Consider the following 21,245-nt stretch of genomic DNA (forward strand, 5'->3'; position numbering starts at 1 on the left):
AATTTTGAAAAAAAAACTATATTTTTGACTTTTTGATACTTAACATGTCCGATAAAAAAATTTAAAAAATCAAATTTCTTCATAATTTTAGGCCAAAATGTATTCTGCTCCGTGTCTTTGCTAAAAAAAAAATCCAATACGTGTACATTAATCGGTTTATGTGAAAGTTATAGCGTTTATAAATGGTTGTACAATTTTTATTTTTTTTTACTAGTAATGGCGGTGAGCAGCGACTTATGGCGGGACTGCGGTGGGCATTCTGACACTGGGGGGGAACTGACTTGGTGTCACTGACATGCCCAGTGACACTAATACAGTGATCAGTGCTAATAAAAAGCACTGACACTGTACTAATGGCACTGGGCAGGAAGGGGTTAACATGTGGGGTGATCAAAGGGTTAACTGTGTGCTATTTTATTGTGTGTGTTTCTGATTGTGTGGTCAGAGACATTCACACCAGTGGCCTGCTGGAGGTCATTTTGTAGGGCTCTGGCAGTGCTCATCCTGTTCCTCCTTGCACAAAGGAGCAGATACCGGTCCTGATGATGGGTTTAAGTACAGTTCCACTCACGCTGTCAAAAAATAAAAGTGAGCAGCTACAAAAACTGTAGCTGCTGACTTTTAAAAAACAGCCACTTACCTGTCCCTCGGTCCTGTGGTGTGTCCCCCGCAGCCCGTTTCACCGGCTGTCCTGTATTCCATCTTCAGTGTGGGCACCCGGCTGTGATAGCTTGCGGCTTCACAGCCGGGTACCCACTGAGCATGTGCATGTGCACCTTGTGAATGGTCCTGTAGTCTTCTGGGACCTGTCACGTGTCCCAAAAGACTACAGGGAGAGAGGACACCTTCTGTTTACGATCGGACCGGAAGTGGGAGCGTGTACCTGTCAAATTCGGATACCTACTCCCCCCCCGCCCCCCACAGGTGCCAATCCTTAATGGGGAGCGGGGGAGCAGTCCTTAAAGCGGAACTTCCCCTTTTGGGTGGAGCTCCGCATTAAGGACCTTCTACGGCCTTGTCCAGCTCTCCTAGAGGAACTGCCTGTCTCCTGGAATCTCCTCCATGCTCTTGTCTCCTGGAATCTCCTCCATGCTCTTGTCTCCTGGAATCTCCTCCATGCTCTTGTCTCCTGGAATCTCCTCCATGCTCTTGAGACTGTGCTGGGACTGCCTGAGCAACCTCTGTAGGGTCCAGGTATGGCCTCATGCTACCAGTAGTGACACTGACCGTAGCCAAATGCAAAACTAGTGAAAAACAGTCAGAAAAGACGAGTAGGAAAAAAATGTCAGTGGCCTCCACCTGTAAAACCATTCTTGTTTTGGGGGTCACCTCATTGTTGCCCATCGGATGCACCTGTTGCTAATTTCATTACCACCAAAGCAGCTGAAACTGATTAACAACCCCCTCTGCTACTTACCTGACCAGATCAATGTCCCAGGAGTTTAGATGACTTAATGCTGTACTCCTTGTGTGTTCCTTTAATTTTTTTGAGCAGTGTACATGATACCCTTGGCGAGGTCCTTACTCAGGAAGTAATGGAGAAATATACCAGAGTGGTAACCTTACATATACCAACAAGCGCATATAGACCAACTCTTAAGTGAGCAGGTCATGGCTGTCTGGTGAGTGCTGAGCAGTGGTGGTGGTGGTACACGGTGGTGGTGGTAGTGGAGCACAAAGAACTGTGATTGGAAGTGGTGGATTTGCATGAAGCACCTTATTTCCACGGAGGAAAAAGTGAGATGTTTTTGCCCTTTTGCATGAAGGAACTGTTGCCCTTTATGGACAGATGTATTGAGTTGAAGGACATACACATTTAAGCAGTTGTGTGTTTATATATTAGAAATTGCACTTTATGCATAAGGGTTGTTTGCACTTTCTATATGTATGTAAGCGCTGTATATTGTGGGTGATATTTGGTTTAATACATAATTGTGTGTAGTACAGCAGCTCTTTTAGCGCAGGTGTTTTTTTGTTTATGTGCATAATAAATTGTCAAATTTATTTTTGTAACAATATTTCTGGTCATTGTTTTTATAGGTGGGAAATCCAATACATGTGTGTATAGCAGAGGTAAGTACCAACCGTCTTCTCTACTAATTTTTTATTACATAAACCTATTTGTATTGCCAAAAAGCAAACCCAACACACCCTCCAGGGCAGGGTTTCTCAACCAGGGTTCCATGGAACCCTAGGGTTCCTCCAGAGCTTGCTAGGGGTTCCTTGAGCAATGACCAATTTCTGCCTCTCATACAGTTTCACTGACACCATTGATATTTTTATACATCTGTAAGAGTAATTTTTTCCAATGACCACAAGTGTAAGGAGCATTCTTCCCACTGACCATCACACTAATATATCATGAGTTGTAGATATAATAATTATTAGCAGAGGTTCCCTGAGACCGGAAATTTATTTCAAGGGTTCCTTCGTGTTGAAAAAGTTGAGAAGGACTGCTCCAGGGCATAACAATCAAGTTTCTGAGTCAGTAGGAAGAGGGCCAATGTTAGTAAGATTTGAGCTACACCCCACACTGGTTTTCACTACACCATACCCTACCATCATCAACATAACCACATCCGGCCAAAGATCGGGCTTTCTGGTTTAGGATAGGCTCATGACAGTCATAGTTTCCAAAGAGTTAATGGAAATTTCTTCAATAAACACATGTGAAGGCCCTCTTGTCAAGGTTCCAGACCACACAGCATGAATCACTCCACAAAGCAGAAAATATCCACAACTCCTGGACATCCTTCTACCGTTGACATTTAAGCAAACTTTCCTAAGAGTTCAGTAACTAAGGCTGACTTATTCAACTCGTAATAGAAGAGAAATATTAAAGTGGAACTTTAGTGAGAAAGTTCTGCTAGATGCCTTCAGGCTGGCCCCTTTGGCAGGTTTAGCTATGTAAAACATTACAAATAAGTGTATATACTGTTTAAAATCCAGTGATACACTGTCTCACCCTGCTCTGCACAGGTTTAGTTGCTCTGTATTTTTAGGCACGGTGCTGAATTTATAGAGTCCAATCTGTTGATAGCCTTAATATTTACTGCTGCTCAGGATTCAACAAAATGGCAGCTTCCAGCAAGGAGAAACAGGAGCAATGCTGGAGGCAATTTATAGCGCACACTGATTTTGGTAGCATAATTATTATTAAGGAATGGATGTTCCTTGCTAAAGAACATTATTTTTTATCAAGTTGTTATGGGTGAAGTTCCACTTTAAGAAGAAGAGTAAATCTATCTTACAGAGGGTCATGTTGGAGGTGTGATATCCCAGTGGTGGATGTTAGAAAAGTAGAGAGAAGGTCAGGAGAAGAGTATTTCCTGCCATTTGGAGGGTCATGTTGGAGGTGTGATATCTTGGGGTGGGTTTAACAAGAAAAGTAAATAGAAGGTCAGGAGAAGAGTATTTCCTGCCGTTTGGAGGGTCATGTTGGAGGTGTGATATCTTGGGGTGGGTGTAACAAGAAAAGTAGATAGAAGGTCAGGAGAAGAGTATTTTCAACTTTATGGAGGGTTATGTTGGAGGGTGGGATATTCCAGAAAGTTATACTGGAGATCAGGATCAGAGTATGTTCTACCTTATGGTGGGTTAAGTCGGAGGATTTGTTATCCTGGTGATGGGGGAATCAGAAAAGTGAAGAGAAGGTCAGGAAAAAAGTATTTTCTATTATATGGAGGGCCACGTTGAAGGGTGTGATATTCTGATGTTGGGTATAATCTAAAGAGTATTGATGGGTTCAGAGTATTTTCTCCCTTATGAGGGACATGTAGGAGGCCAAGGTTCTTTATATTATTTAATGAAAATTCATTTCTCAAAAATAATTTTCAATGGTGTGATCAGGAGGGTAAAGAAAAGGTCAGAAGTATCTTCTACATTATGGAGGGTCATGTTAGAAGATATGGTATCCTGGTTGTAGAAGTAATCAAAAAGGCAGAGGGAATGCCAGGAGTAGAGAATTGGAGATCATGTTGGAGGGTGAGATATCCCAGTGGTGAGTATAATCAGAAAGGTAGAGAGAAGATCAGGAGTAGAGTTTTTTTTACTTCTTGGAGGGTCATGTTGGAGATGTGATATCCTGGTGCTTAGTGTTATCAGCAAGGTGGAGAGAAGCTCAGGAGCAGAGTACTTTCTACCTTATGGAGGATCATGTTGGTGGATGTGATTAGAAAGGTAGAAAGACATAACATTTCCGATTTCATGAAGGGTCATATTGGAAGATCTGATATCCCAATGTTGAGTATAATCTGAGGAGTAGAGAGATGGGCATGCAGATTTAGTGTGTTTTCTGCATTAGGAGGGTCAGGTGAAAGGCCAATATTCTTTTGAAATTTTTAATGAAAAATAATTTCTCAAAAAATAATTTTCTCGTGTGGTCAGGAGGGTAAAAAAAGGATCAGAAACATAGTATCTCCTACGTTATGGAGGGTCATCTAAGAGGGTGTGATATCCCAATGTTGTGTATAATCTGAGGAGTAGAGAGATGGGGTGCAGATTTAGTGTGTTTTCTGCCTTATGGGGGTCAGGTGGAAGGCCAATATCCTTTTAATGAAAAATAATTTCTCAAAAATAATTTTCTCTTGTGTGGTCTAGAAGGAAAAAAAAAGATCTGAAACATAGTATATCCTACGTTATGGACAGGGGTGTATTTACCACAAGACAAACAAGGCATTTGCCTAGGGCGGTATTTTTCAGGGGGCAGCACCGCGCCCTAGAAGAAGGGATGGAAGAAGGGGCACACGCAGCATGGGAACCAGGTGAGATCTAAGAGAGGCTATGAGCTGCTTGATGGTGTATGCAGAGCCAGACTCTCGTTCCCGGGGATGTCTGGAGCTGTGAAGGCAAGTGTCTTCTCTTTCTCGCTGGGGCGACGGGGTGGAAAGTGTATGGTGGGGGGGTGGTATTGGAAGGCTCTTTCGGGTGGGGATGGGTCTGGGGTGTTGTTGGTCAATGTCAGGCTCTCTTCATGGGGGGGGGTGTTGGTCAGTGTTAGGGTCTCTCCATGGGGGGGCGGGGCTGATTTTTGCGTTACCTAGGGCAGCACGAAACCTAAATACACCACTGGTTATGGAGTGTCATGTTGGAGGGTGTGATATCCTGGTGCTAGCATCAACAGAAAGGTAGAGATAAGGTCAGGAGAAGAGTATTTTCTATCTTATGGAGGGTCACGTTAGAGGCGTGGTATCTTGATGGTGGGTGTAGCTTGCAAGGTAGAAAATATTCTGCTCCTGACCTTCTTTCTATTTTATAGAGGGTTACAGTATATTGGAGGGTGTGATATCCCAATGTTGGATATAATCTGAACAGTAGAGAGATGGGCAGGCAGGCTCAGAGTGTTTTCAAGTATCTGCTAACTTTTGGAGAGTCATGTTTGAGGATGTGATGTGATGTCCCGGTGGTAGAAGTAATCAGAAAGGCAGAGAGAGGGTCAGGAGTACTTTATTTTCTACTTCTTGGAGAGTCATGTTGGAGATGTAATATCCCGATAGTGGGTGTATTTAGAAAGGTAGAAAGAAAGTCAAGAGCAGAATATTTTCTATTTTATGGAGAGTCATGTTGGATGGTGTTATATGCCAATATTGGGTATAATCCGAAGAATAGAGACATGGACAGGGTCAGAGTATTTTCTGCCTTATAAAGGGTCATGTGGGAAGTCAAGATCCTTTTATTCTTTAATGAACAATCATTTCTCAAAAACAATTTGCAATTGTGTGATCAAGAGGGTAAAGAAAAGGTCAGAAGCAGAGTATCTTCTACCTTATGGAGGGTCATGTTGGAGGATGTGATATCCTGGTGCTAGAAATAATCAAAAAGGCAGAGAGAAGGTCAGAAGAGTATTGGAGATCATGTTGGAGGTTGAGATATCCCAGTGGTGGGTGTAATCAGAAAGGCAGAGAGAAGGTCAGGAGAAGAGTATTTTCTCCTTCTTGGAGGGTCATGTTGGAGATGTTATATCCTGGTGTAATCAGAAAGGTGGAGAGAAGGTCAGGAGCAGAATACTTTCTACCTTACAGAGGGTCATGTCCCAATGTTGGGTATAATCCAAAGAGTAGTGAGATGGACAGGGTCAGAGCATTTTCTGCCTTATGAGGGTCATGTGGGAGGTCAAGATCCTTTTATTCTTTAAAGAACAATCATTTCTCAAAAAAAATTAGCAATTGTGTAATCGAGAGGCTAAAAAATTGTCAGAAATGGAGTATCTTCTACCTTATAGAGAGTCATGTTTTATATTGGAGGACATAATATCTGGATGGTGGAAATAATCAGAAAGACAGAGAAATTGTCAGGAGCAGACTACATCATTAGTAATACCTCATCTGGAAAATGCAGCTCAGTTTTGGGCTCCAATTCACAAAAAGAACATTGGGGAACTGGAGAAAGTACAGAGAAGGGCAACTAAACTGATAAGAGGCATGGAGGAGCTCAGCTATGAGGAAAGATTAGAGGAACTGAATTTATTCTCTACAGAGAAGAGGAGATTAAGGGGGGTATGATCACCATGTATAATACATAAGGGGGATATGATCTCCATGTATAATACATAAGAGGGGATATGATCTCCATGTATAATACATAAGGGGGGATATGACCTCCATGTATAATACATAAGAGGGGATATGATCTCCATGTATAATACATAAGGGGGGATATGATCTCCATGTATAATACATAAGGGGGGATATGATAAACATGTATAACACATAAGGGGGATATGACCACCATGTATAATACATAAGGGGGGATGTGATCTCCATGTATAATACATAAGGGGGGATATGATCTCCATGTATAATACATAGGGGGGATATGATCTACATGTATAATACATAAGGGGGGATATGATCTCCATGTATAATACATAAGGGGGATATGATCTCCATGTATAATACATAAGGGGGATATGATCTCCATGTATAATACATAAGGGGGATATGATCTCCATGTATAATACATAAGGGGGATATGATCTCCATGTATAATACATAAGGGGGGATATGATCACCATGTATAATACATAAGGGGGATATGATCACCATGTATAATACATAAGGGGGATATGATCACCATGTATAATACATAAGGGGGGATATGATCTCCATGTATAATACATAAGGGGGGATATGATCTCCATGTATAATACATAAGGGGGGATATGATCACCATGTATAATACATAAGGGGGATATGATCTCCATGTATAATACATAAGGGGGATATGATCTCCATGTATAATACATAAGGGGGTATGATCTCCATGTATAATACATAAGGAGGGATATGATCATCATGTATAATACATAAGGGGGGATATGATCTCCATGTATAATACATAAGGGGGGGGGGGGATATGATCTCCATGTATAATGCATAAGGGGGATATGATCTCCATGTATAATACATAAGGGGGTATGATCTCCATGTATAATACATAAGGGGGGATATGATCACCATGTATAATACATAGGGGGGATATGATCTACATGTATAATACATAAGGGGGATATGATCACCATGTATAATACATAAGGGGGATATGATCACCATGTATAATACATAAGGGGGGATATGATCTCCATGTATAATACATAAGGGGGATATGATCTCCATGTATAATACATAAGGGGGGATATGATCGCCATGTATAATACATAAGGGGGGATATGATCGCCATGTATAATACATAAGGGGGATATGATCTCCATGTATAATACATAAGGGGGATATGATCTCCATGTATAATACATAAGGGGGGATATGATCGCCATGTATAATACATAAGGGGGGATATGATCGCCATGTATAATACATAAGGGGGAGGGATATGATCGCCATGTATAATACATAGGGGGGGATATGATCACCATGTATAATACATAAGGGGGATATGATCTCCATGTATAATACATAAGGGGGATATGATCTCCATGTATAATACATAAGGGGGGATATGATCTCCATGTATAATACATAAGGGGGGATATGATCACCATATATAACACATAAGGGGGGATATGATCTCCATGTATAATACATAAGGGGGATATGATCTCCATGTATAATACATAAGGGGGGATATGATCTCCATGTATAATACATAAGGGGGATATGATCTCCATGTATAATACATAAGGGGGGATATGATCTCCATGTATAATACATAAGGGGGGATATGATCACCATGTATAATACATAAGGGGGGATATGATCTCCATGTATAATACATAAGGGGGATATGATCTCCATATATAATACATAAGGGGGATATGATCTCCATGTATAATACATAAGGGGGATATGATCACCATGTATAATACATAGGGGGGGGGGGATATGATCACCATGTATAATACATAAGGGGGGATATGATCTCCATGTATAATGCATAAGGGGGGATATGATCTCCATGTATAATACATAAGGGGGATATGATCTCCATGTATAATACATAAGGGGGGGGGGATATGATCTCCATGTATAATGCATAAGGGGGGATATGACCTCCATGTATAATACATAAGGGGGGATATGATCTCCATGTATAAATACATCAGTGGTTCATATAGTGAACTCGGTGTAGTTATTCCCCCTGAGGTCATCACAGAGGACAAGGGGGCGCTCTTTACGTCTGGAGGAAAATAAATTTAATCTCCAAACACGGAAAAGTTTCTTCACAGTAAGAGCTGTGAAAATGTGGAATAGACTTCCTCAAGAGTTGGTTGTGGCCAGCTCAGTGGATTGCTGTAGGAAAGTCCTGGATTCTTTCTTGGATACACAGAATATAACTGGATATAACATTTATAGGGAAAGTTGATCCAGGGAATATGCGATTGCCTCTCGGGGGATCAGGAAGGAAATGTTTTCCCTGCAGGAGCAAATTGGATCATGCTTTGCTGGGTTATTTGTTGCCTTCCTCTGGATCAACTGTGGGTATAGGATTATAACTTTTCTTTTTTTTGGACTTTTGTCTTTTTTTCAGCCAGACCAACTTTGTAACTATTTTCAGCTTTATGGAGGGTCATATTGGAGGGTTATATATCCTGGTGGTGAATGTATTCAGAAGGATAGAGAAAAGGTCAGGAATAAAGTTTGTTATACCTTAAGGAGGGTCATGCTGGAGGTGTGATTTCCCAGTGGTGGGTGTAATCAGAATGCAGAGAGAAGGTCAGAAGCAGAGAGTTTTCTATCTTGTGGAGGGTCATGTTGGAGGATGTGATCAGAACGTAGAGAGAAGGTCAGAAGCAGAGGGTTTTCTATATTATGGAGGGTTATATTGGAGGTGTGATCAGAAGGCAGAGAGAAGGTCAGAAGCAGAATGTTTTCTATCGTATGGAGGGTCATGTTGGAGGATGTGATCAGAAGGCAGAGAGAAGGTCAGAAGCAGAGGGTTTTCTATCTTATGGAGGGTCATGTTGGAAGTGTGATCAGAAGGCAGAGAGAAGGTAGAAAGCAGAGGATTTTCTATCTCATGGAGGGTCATGTTGGAGGATGTGATCAGAAGGTAGAGAGAAGGTCAGAAGCAGAGGATTTTCTATCTCATGGAGGGTCATGTTGGAAGTGTGATCAGAAGGCAGAGAAAAGGTCAGAAGCAGAGGGTTTTCTATCTTGTGGAGGGTCACGTTGGAGGTGTGATCAGAAGGCAGAGAGAAGGTCAGAAGCAGAGGATTTTCTATCTCGTGGAGGGTCACGTTGAAGGTGTGATCAGAAGGCAGAGAGAAGGTCAGAAGCAGAGAGTTTTCTATCTCGTGGAGGGTCATGTTGGAGGTGTGATCAGAAGGCAGAGAGAAGGTCAGAAGCAGAGGGTTTTCTATCTTCTGGAGGGTCACGTTGGAGGTGTGATCAGAAGGCAGGGGGAAGGTCAGAAGCAGAGGATTTTCTATCTTGTGGAGGTCATGTTGGAGGTGTGATCAGAAGGCAGAGAGAAGGTCAGAAGCAGAGGATTTTCTATCTCATGGAGGGTCACTTTGAAGGTGTAATCAGAAGGCAGAGAGAAGGTCAGAAGCAGAGGGTTTTCTATCTTATGGAGGGTCACGTTGGAAGTGTGATCAAAAGGCAGAGAGAAGGTCAGAAGCAGAGGATTTTCTATCTCATGGAGGGTCACGTTGGTGGTGTGATCAGAAGGCAGAGAGAAGGTCAGAAGCAGAGGGTTTTCTATCTCGTGGAGGGTCACGTTGGAGGTGTGATCAGAAGGCCGAGGGAAGGTCAGAAGCAGAGGATTTTCTATCTCATGGAGGGTCATGTTGGAGGTGTGATCAGAAGGCAGAGGGAAGGTCAGAAGCAGAGGATTTTCTATCTCATGGAGGGTTATATTGGAGGTGTGATCAGAAGGTACAGAGAAGGTCAGAAGCAGAGTTTTCTATCTCGTGGAGGGTCATGTTGGAGGTGTGATCAGAAGGTACAGAGAAGGTCAGAAGCAGAGGGTTTTCTATCTTGTGGAGCGTCATGTTGGAAGTGTAATCAGAAGGCAGAGAGAAGGTCAGAAGCAGGGGCGGACTGACCATTTGGAAACTGCCCGAGGGCCCGGGGTCAGTGGGGGGCCCCATGAGATGCCCCTGATACCTTTTTCATAGGCTTTTTTGAGTTTGGGCAAGGACACAGGGGCCCTATGATCCCCTATTGCCCGGGGGCCCCATGAGTTTTCAGTCTGCCCCTAGTCAGAAGTAGAGTGTTTTCTATCTTATGGAGGGTCATGTTGGAAGTGTGATCAGAAGGCAGAGAGAAGGTCAGAAGCAGATGATTTTCTATCTTATGGAGGGTCATGTTGGAGGATGTGGTATGGAAGTGTCATGTGGAAGGTCAAGACTCTTCTACTCTTCAATGAACAGTGATTTTTCAATTGCTTTTATCTCTCAAAAATTATGAAGATTATAAACTAGTTTCTTCTCATTTTAGGTGTGAAGGAGCTGTTTCCACCAGCGGTGATTTCACTCTCGTTTTCTTTACTGATATTCATCTTGAAGGACATAACTGAGTGTTGAGAGATAAGGAACGCAATGACCTCCCTACTGTCATACACTGTGAAGCAATATGGACAGGCGTTTCCTCCAGGAAATAATAACATGCTTTTGTTGACTTTATCTTCAGCGAACACCCAGAATTTTAGCACCTGTGGGTGTCATTATCTCAGTGCTTTAGTTGTAATAACGTGTTCCTGCTGCTTCCAATCCTGGTGCTATGCGATGTCACGAGGTGAATATGGCATGGTCTAGACCAGTGTTTCTCAACCTTTTTTCAATCAAGGCACCCTTTAAAATTATGGACAGTCCCAAGGCACCCTTTATCCGCCTCCTGCCCATCATTTCCTTATATGGCAAGGCGGTTCTCTCATTCTGGGAGGACGTCATATGATGTCCTCTCACTCTAACCGTGCGTGCGTGGCTCCAGGGGCACGCAGCGCGGCGATCGGTGGTGCTCTGTGTCCCTGGGACACAGCAGATCACCGATCAATGGAAAGAGCTGAAAACGTTGTTTCGGTCATGTGATCAGCTGTGTCCAATCATAGCTGATTGCATGTAAATAAGGAAATACCAGTTATCTGCATTTCGCTCCTCACAAGCTGTCACACTGACAGAGGAGAAGAGAGCCGGTAATTGGCATTCCTCAGAGGGGACATCTACACAGATCATCAGGGCACTGATAATCAGTGTGCCCTGATGATCAGTGTAGCCACAGCAGTGCCACCTGTCAGTGTCCATCAGTGCCAGCTGTCAGTGCTCATCAGTGCCACGTGCCAGTGTCCATTAGTGCCACATCAATGCTACATATCAGAGCCTAACAGTGCACACCAATGCCACATATCAGTGCCCATCTGAGCTGCCTTTCAGTGCCACCTCTCAGTTTTGCCAGTCAGTGCCACCTCTCAGTGCCAGTCAGTGCCGCCTATCACTGCGCGTCAGTGCTGCCTATCAGTGCCAGTCAGTGCCACCTAACAGTGCCAGCCAGTGCTGCCTATCAGTGCCAGTCAGTGCCACCTATCAGTGCTACCTAACAATGCCACCTATCAGTGACATATATGAGTCTGCCTTTCAGTGCCCATCAGTGATACCTGTCAATGCCCATCAGTGCCACCTACCAGTGCCTGCTCATCAGTTCCACCTATCAGTGTCCATCAGTGCCACCTATCAGTGCCCATCACTGCAGCCTCAGTAGCGCACATCAGTGAAGGAGAAAAATCACTTATTTACAAAATTTTATAACAAAAACTAATAAAAAACTTTTTTTTCACAATTTTCAGTTGTTTTTGGTTTGTTTAGCAAAAAATAAAACCCCCCGAGGTGATTAAATACCACCAAAATAAAGCTTTATCTGTCTCAAAAAAATGATAAAAAATTCATATGGGTACAGTGTTGCATGACCGCACAATTGTCATTCAAACTGCATGGGCAGGAGGGGGGTATATGTGGCCGGTAGGCAAGGGGTAAAATGACGGACAGTCTTGCGGCACCCCATTTTAGAATGGGGTGCTCCAAGACTGTCCATAATTTTAAAGGGTTCCTTGGGACTGTCCATAATTTTAAAAGGGCACTCCATTCTAAAATGTGAAAAACGATTCAATCACAGCAACACCCACACATGTAGGACACCCAACATTATAGGGATTGATTCTTCCAAAGCAAGTACACTTTTGCACACTGGTACCGACTAGTTAACCCATGTTTCTCCTCTCCCTCAGTTTTTCACCATAACTGAGCTAATGTGACCCCAGCACTGAAGGAGAGGGGCGGGGGAGGGTACTGGGATGCTGTGCAGGCAGCTGACATCCTCCTTATCACCTGATGATGTCATTGGTTGTCAGGCTGCCGGCAGCTAGAAGGTAGTAAATGGTGCACAATGAAAACTTGAGACTTTGAGGAGAGAGAGAAGTGGAGAGCGATTAGAACCTCTGTCAGGTTTTTATTGCTGTCTGCTGTCACCATCTGGTGACTATTATCAGTGAATGTGAAAGTGAAAAAAAAATCCCAAATTATGGGTTCCCATATGGAAGAGAAATATATTTTCAATATATTTAGAAAAAAAAAAATTATACATGCAACATATATTTACAATACATTGGCCTACGCAAATTTTGGCCATATTCAATATATTTAAAAAATATATTTCAATATATCTGTGAATATATTATTAAAAATATATTCAGAACACACGCTGCAATATATATCAAAGTGTCATTTGGAATGCATTTACAAGTATATTTAAAAATCTACGTTTAAATGCATTTTTATTAGATGTTCAAAAATATCTGGAAAATATATTTTTAAATATAGGCCTTTGGAAAATATATTTTAATTTAAATTTTTTTGGAATACCTATTTGTGTAGGCCAATATATTGTAAATATAGGTCGCATGTATCATTTTTTTTTTTTTTCTAAATATATTGAAAATATATTTCTCTTCCATATGGGCTGCACTGAGATCATTACAAGAAAGTTGTTCTCTGCATCGTGAAGGACCGCCCAGCCCTGGAGAAGAGGCAGAGAGGAAAAGTACCCCTCATATCACATGACCGACCTAATTATTTTTTTTTCATGTTTGCTGTACCATATTTTTCATTCTTTCTTTTTGAAAATATATTTCTCTTCCATATGGGCATCTTCAGTTGGGACACAGATGGTTATATGAACCTGGCAGAGGTTCTAACCCAACCCCTTCACATTAAAATTGTTGCTGCAAGGACACAAATGCTTGACCACCAGCCAGTCTTTAGGATCATTGGTGCTCCTCATCCATTTTTAATAATTCAGCTCTGTGCTGTACCCTATGTATGGCCTGTTTCTGCATGCCAGGGTTTTGGATCTGCTGCCCGGCCTCCAACAAAAAAGATGAAGGCGATAGAGGGAGAAAACCATTGCCTTGTTCAGCCATGAGGTCGGGTCTCTTATATACAGCAAGGCCACAATGGCACCAGTTGGACTGAGAGGACCTGTTTGTCCGAGCCTTCAATGGGTTTTCTGTCCAAACTGCCTACAACTGCAATCAGGAAAACGTTCACAAAGTCCCATTGTCCTGCGTTCCTATGGGAAGGAGGAGACGTAGCTCAGTCAATGGGGTTTTCAAGGCAGGATTGATGGGTGAGGGAACCAGCCTCGGTCACAATGTCTCTTTATATCGAGTGTTTAGAACATTGTGCTACCTTGTAAATTTCACCAACGAATGACGACATTTCTAAAGCAGAAGCAAGTCACAGCTATATTCTTCTCCTTGCTCCAGCATCGGAAAGGCAGAACCCATTAGAGATCAAACTCCATGCTGTGCACACACACCGATCCAAATATAGTCTTCCAGCCTGCTGCTGATTGGTGACTGTGACACACCAGCTACAGCAGGAAAACATTTTGGTGGGATCTTTCTAGAACTGTGGTTCTCAACCAAATTGAGACCAGGGCCCCGTAAATTCTTTCAAAACCTTCCAGGACCCAACAGTAAACAAAAAAAACAAAGTTTATACTCACAAAATAAAGGTGTGGGAGTGCTGGAAGGCTCTTGATGGGGCTCGGTGTCACTGTGGGATTGGAGGGAAGGTTGAGGTTTCTGGAGGGGCCTGGATCTGGGGAAGCTGGAGAAGGCTTCAGGGGGGACACTGTTGGAGGTTGTTACACCGTGGGGGGTTGGAGGCTCTGGTACAGTGGGAGACTGGGTGGCTGTGTGGGAGTTTGGAGAGGCACTGTGGGGATTGAAGGCCCTCAGGGAACCTAAAGACACTGTGGGCAGTAGGGGGGGAGTACTATGACAGCTGAGGGCTCTTAAGGGGCCTAAGGGCACTGTGGAGGGGATGTTGAGGGGCACTGCAGGCAGTTATGGGGGGCTGGAGGCACTATGTAACCTGGGAGACACTGTGGTAGCGCATTTGTGAGGCCAGGTGCTAGTGTCGGACGAAAAGCCTTGCTCTGTATGGTTCAATATTGAGTTGTCCCGCCCTTTGAATCCATAACAGCTTCAACTCTTCTGGGAAGGCCGTCCATAAGGTTTAGGAGGGTGTCTATGGGAAGGTTGGACCATTCTTCCAGAAGCACATTTGTCAGGTCAGGCACTGATGTCGGGGGAGGAGGCCTGGCTCACAGTCTCCGCTCTAATTCATCCCAAAGGTGTTCTATGGGCTTGAGGTCAGGACTCTGTGCAGGCCAGTCAAGTTCCTCCACCCATATATACAGAAGCAAGTATCATTTTGTGGTGGAATTAATTTGTGTGGAAATTGTTAATGATAGCAAGAAAAGCAGTACAATAGATCTCCTGCTGCCAGCAACAGCCCCAGTGGCAACAGATCCGCCAACCACAATGGATCACCTGCAATTAAAAATACCCCCACCAGAAACAATAGAACCCCCAGCAGCAACAACAGATCTCCCTGCAACATGTGTCAATAGACCCTCCGGCAGCCAGAAACAATAGCCCCCCCCCTCAACAGTAGATCTCGACCAGTAACAATGGACCCCCAGCAACATAAGACCCATCCCCAGAAACAATAGAAAATAGAACCCGCCCCGCTTGCAAAAATGTATCCCCCAGCAGCAACAATAGACCTTCCTGCAAAAGTAGATCCCTTCCATCAAAAATAGATCCCCCAGCAGCGAGCATCAATAGATCCTCCAACACACCCCTAACCCCTTGCCATTTCCTACATTCAGTGCAGGAGGTGGGAGGTGCCGGAACAGTGTTCCTCTGTGTTCCTGCAGAATTAAAGCCATATATATATATATATATATATATATATATATATATATATATATATATATATACAGTGAGGAACAGAGGTATTTGAACACCCTGCGATTTTGCAAGTTCTCCCACTTCTCCATCATGGAGGGATCTGACATTCACATTGTAGGTGCATTCCCTTTCTGAGAGACAGGATTTTAAAATAAATTCAGGAAATCACATTGTATGATTTGTAAAGAATGTATTTGTCTTGCACTGCTGAACAGAAGTATTTGAACAACTAAGAAACAGCAAGAATTCTGGCTCTCAAAGATCTGTTACTGTGCCTTTAAAAAGTCCACCTCTACTCCACTCATTAATCTAACTTAGTAGCACCTGTCTGAGCTCTTTAAAGACACCTGTCCACCCCACAGTCAGTCAGACGCCAACTACTACCATGGGCAAGACCAAAGAGCTGTCAAAAGACACCAGAGACAAAATTGTGGACCTCCACAAGGCTGGAAAGGGCTACGGCAATTGCCAAGCAGCTTGGTGAAAATAGATCAACTGTTGGAGCAATTGTTAGAAAATGGAAGAGGCTAAAGACGACTGTCAGTCTCCCTCGGACTGGGGCTCCATGCAAGATCTCACCTCGTGGGGTATCACTGATGATCAGAAAGGTGAGGAATCAGCCCAGAACTACAAGGGAGGAGCTGGTCAATGACATGAAGAGAGCTGGGACCACAGTTTCAAAGGTCACTGTCGGTAGAACACTACGCCGTCATGGTTTCAAATCATGCATTGCACAGAAGGTTCCCCTGCTCAAGTCATCACATGTCCAGGCCCGTCTGAAGGTTGCCAATGACCATCTGGATGATGCAGAGGAGGCATGGGAGAAAGTCATGTGGTCAGATGAGACCAAAGTAGAACTTTTTGGTCTAAACTTCACTCGTCGTGTTTGGAGGAAAAAGAAGGATGAGTTGCATCCCAAGAACACCATCCCTACTGTGAAGCATGGGGGTGGTAACATCATGCTTTGGGGGTGCTTTTCTGCGAAGGGGACAGGATGACTGCACTGTATTAAGGAGAGGATGAATGGGGCCATTTACTGTGAGATTTTGAGCAACAACCTCCTTCCCTCAGTCAGAGCATTGAAGATGGGTCGTGGCTGGGTCTTCCAACATGACAACGACCCGAAGCACACAGCCAGGAGAACCAAGGAGTGGCTCCGTAAGAAGCATATCAAGGTTCTGGAGTGGCCTAGCCAGTCTCCACACCTAAATCCAATAGAACATCTTTGGAGGGACCTGAAACTCCTTGTTGCTCAGCGACAGCCCCGAAACCTGACAGATCTAGAGATCTGTGGGGAGGAGTCGGCCAAAATCCCTGTTGCAGTGCAAACCTGGTCAGGGACTACAGGAAACGTCTGACCTCTGTAATTGCAGACAAAGGCTTCTGTACCAAATATTAACACGGATCTTCTCGGGGGTTCAAATACTTCTGTTCAGCAGTGCGAGACAAATACATTCTTTACAAATCATACAATGTGATTTCCTGAATTGTTTTTTTTTAATTCTGTCTCTCAGAGTGGGAATGCACCTACAATGTGAATGTCAGACCCCTCCATGATGGAGAAGTGGGAGAACTTGCAAAATTGCAGGGGGTTCAAATACTTCTGTTCCTCGCTGTATGTATATATATATATAATAAACTATAATAAGATATAATACAATGGATTTAAGGCATAAAAGTCTTGGCAAAGGAAGTGTGACATACGAAGGTACAAAGGGTCTATTTACACAACACATCTCTTGTATAAATGTAGAAGCTGATAGATATATGATAATACATACCTTGAAGGGAATAATATATTTATATATATATATCACACTATATTGCCAAAAGTATTGGTTGGCCGGCCTTTCCACGCACATGACCTTTAATGGCCCCCCAGTCTTGGTCCGTAGGGTTCATTATTGAGTTGGCCCCGCCCTTTCCACGCACATGACCTTTAATGGCCCCCCAGTCTTAGTCCGTAGGGTTCAATATTGAGTTGGCCCCGCCCTTCCCACACACATGACCTTTAATAGCCCCCCAGTCTTAGTCCGTAGGGTTCAATATTGAGTTGGCCCCGCCCTTTGCAGCTATAACAACTTCAACTCTTCTGGGAAGGCCGTCCACAAGGTTTAGGAGGGTGTCTATGGGAAGGTTGGACCATTCTTCCAGAAGCACATTTGTCAGGTCAGGCACTGATGTCAGGGGAGGAGGCCTGGCTCGCAGTCTCCGCTCTAATTCATCCCAAAGGTGTTCTATGGTGTTGAGGTCAGGACTCTGTGCAGGCCAGTCAAGTTCCTCCACCCCAAACTGGCTCCTCCATGTCTTTATGGACCTTGCTTTGTGCACTGATGTGTAGTCATGTTGGAACAGGAAGGGGCCATCCCCAAACTCTTCCCACAAAGTTGGGGGCATGAAATTGTCCAAAATGTCACCTTAAAAGTTCCCTTCACTGGAACTAGGGGGCCAAGCCCAACCCCTGAAAAACATCCCCACACCATAATCCTCCCCACCAAACTTTACACTTGGCACAGTGCAGTCAGGCAAGTACCGTTCTTCTGGCAACCGCCAAACCCAGACACGTCCATCAGATTGCCAGACAGAGAAGCGTGATTGGTCACTCCAAAGAACACGTCTCCTCTGCTCTAGAGTCCAGTGGCGGCGTGCTTTACACCACGGCATCCGACGCTTTGCATTGCGCTTGGTGATGTAAGCCTTGGATGCAGCTGCTCGGCCAATGGAAACCCATTCCATGAAGCTCTCTACGCACTGTTGTTGGGCTCATCTGAAGGCCACACCAAGTTTGGAGGTCTTCAGCTATTGACTCTGCACACAGTTGGTGACTTCTGCGCACTGTGCGCTTCAGCATGCGCTGACCCCGCCCTGTCATGTGACGTGGCCTACCACTTGGTGGCTGAGTTGCTGTTGTTCCCAGTCGCTTCCACTTTGTTATAATCCCACTAACAGTTGAGCGTGGAATATTTAGTAGCCAGGAAATGTCACGGATGGACTTATTGCACAGGTGGCCACCTATCACGGGACCACGCTTGGAGCCACTGAGCTCCTGAGAGCGACCCATTCTTTCACCAATGTTTGTAGAAGCAGTCTGCATGCCTAGGGGCTTGATTGTATACACCTGTGTCCATGGAGGGGATTGGAACACCTGAATCACATGATTGGAGGGGATTGGAACACCTGAATCACACGATTTGGAGGGCTGGCCCAATACTTTTGGCAATATAGTATCTATCTATCTCTATCTCTATCTCTAGCTGTCCAATTTTTTTAAACAATCAAAAGATTCTTCTAGTAAATGGAACTTTTAAGGCTACATAAATCAATAACAAAAAATATAAAAAAAAAAATCAAAAATGTTTATTAATACATTGGAATTTAAAAAAATAAAAAGTTTGGAATTTTTTTATATTTCTAAAAAAAAGTTTTTGTTATTGATTTATGTAGGTTTAAAATCCCCATTTATTAGAGCAAGGGTCTCCAAATTTTGAAAACAAAGGGCCAGTTTACTGTCCTTCAGACTTTAGGGGGGGGCGGACTGTGGCTGACAGGAATACAAAATGTCCCAGCATCAGTGGGAGTAAGCAATCCCCTATCATTGGTGTCAGTGGGAGAAATTGTGCCTCATCATTAGTGTCATTGAAAGGTATTGTGCACCATGATTGGTGTCATTTTGGTGTCATTGGGAGGAACTATGCCCCATCATTTATGTCATTGGTAGGATTTTGCCCGATTGTTGGTGTCATTAGGAGGAATTATGCCTTTCATTGGTGGGAGGTATTGTGCCCCATGATTGGTGTCATTAGACCCCATTGTTGGTGTCATTGGGAGGAACTATGCCCCATCATTTATATCATTGGTAGGATTTTTCCCCATCGTTGGTGTCATTAGGAGGAATTATGCCTTTCATTGGTGGGAGGTATTGTGCCCCATGATTGGTGTCATTAGACCTCATTGTTGGTGTCATTGGGAGGAACTATGCCCCATCATTTGTATCATTGGTAGGATTTTTCCCCATCGTTGGTGTCATTAGGAGGAATTATGCCTTTCATTGGTGGGAGGTATTGTGCCCCATGATTGGTGTCATTAGACCCCATTGTTGGTGTCATTGGGAGGAACTATGCCCCATCATTTATATCTTTGGTAGGATTTTTCCCCATCGTTGGTGTCATTAGGAGGAATTATGCCTTTCATTGGTGTCAGTGAATTAAATAGTGTCCCAAGGACCAGATAAAAGCAAGCACATTCAGCCCCCGGGTCGAAGTTTGGAGACCACTGTATTAAAGGGTTCTTTTGAATGATTGCACATATATAGGGATGTTGGCTACCTATTAGCACCATATCCTATCACAAAATTTTGCAATTTTTTTTTAAATGCACCCCCTTCATATCTGAGCAGTTGCAGGTCAGGAAGATGAATAATTGCATCAATACAAATAATTATTGGGAAGAGAAATTACATACCTCTTATATGTAATAAAAAAAAAAAAAAAGAATAAAAAATATGGTACAGCAAGCACAAAAAAAAATAATTAGTTGGGTCATGTGATATGAGGGGTCCTTTTCCTCTCTGCCTCTTCTCCAGGGCTGGGCGGTCCTTCACGATGCAGAGAGCAACTTTCTTGTAATGACCTCAGTGCAGCCCATATGGAAATATATTTTCTTTAAATTTAGAAAAAAAAAAAAATACATATATTTGCAATATATTGGCCTACAAGAATATATTTTAACATGTATTCCCAAAATGTAAATTAAAATATACGTATTTTCCAAAGGCATATATCTAAAAATATATTTCTCTAAATATATTTTCCAGATATTTTTGAACATCTAAAAAAAATGCATTTAAACAGATTTTTAAATATACTTGTAGATGCATTCCAAATTGCACTTTGATATATATTGCAGCGTGTGTTCTGAATGTATTTTTAATAATATATTCACAAATATATTGAAATATATTTTTGAAATATATTGAATACGGCCAAAATTGTAGTATTTGAAATATAGGTCAATATATTTGGGAAGAATATATTAAGAATGTATTTTTAAAATATATTTAAAATATATTTTTCTTCCATGTGGGAGCGCAGGGTGCTACGGTGATGACCTCTCGGGGGTGGGTCTATGACGCTCTGCACTTACAGGCCGCACCCCCAGTCTTCCAGGAGGAATGATACTGGCCACCTGGAAGACTGAAGACATCTTGTGGTAGAGAAGAGGTACTGCAAGTGACATCCACAGTTGCAGAAGCTGCATTTTTGTTTTCATTTTCAAAAAAGCTGGGGGCTCCATATAAAAAAAATTAAAAGCCACGAGCCTTGCCTTTGTGAAAAAAAAAATGTGAAAAAGTTTTCACATGACATAACGCAACTGCCACTGTTTACAAATATAAAATGGCCGTTGTACCATCTTTAAACTGTTGTCTTCCCATCGTACATTGTTCTGTTGTACTAACTGTATAATCCATTAATAATCTGTAATTGATGTTATTATTTTACACGGTAACATTTCCCTAGGACCTTTACTATTATTATAAT

At 42.9% G+C, this 21,245-nt stretch overlaps 1 protein-coding gene across 2 annotated transcripts in view; it reads left to right on the plus strand.

Annotated features, from left to right (window-relative positions):
- Positions 1-21,245, plus strand: part of LOC149453587 (ecto-ADP-ribosyltransferase 5-like) — an 82,968-nt gene that overhangs the window by 36,973 nt on the left and 24,750 nt on the right. The window contains exons 4-5 of one of the 2 annotated variants that reach the window (XM_089688152.1): positions 2,041-2,073; positions 10,896-12,224. In XM_089688152.1, coding sequence (XP_089544278.1) covers positions 2,041-2,073; positions 10,896-10,981 — 119 coding nt within the window. In that variant the 3' untranslated portion in view covers positions 10,982-12,224. Of the gene's footprint in view, positions 1-2,040; positions 2,074-10,895; positions 12,225-21,245 lie in introns of those variants that run through there. The other variant, XM_089688151.1, reaches the window with a different exon arrangement.

Source organism: Staurois parvus, unplaced genomic scaffold (assembly GCF_062004578.1).
Source record: "Staurois parvus isolate SC_StPar_1 unplaced genomic scaffold, SC_StPar_1.0 ptg000447l, whole genome shotgun sequence".
In the NCBI taxonomy this organism is placed as follows: domain Eukaryota; kingdom Metazoa; phylum Chordata; class Amphibia; order Anura; family Ranidae; genus Staurois; species Staurois parvus.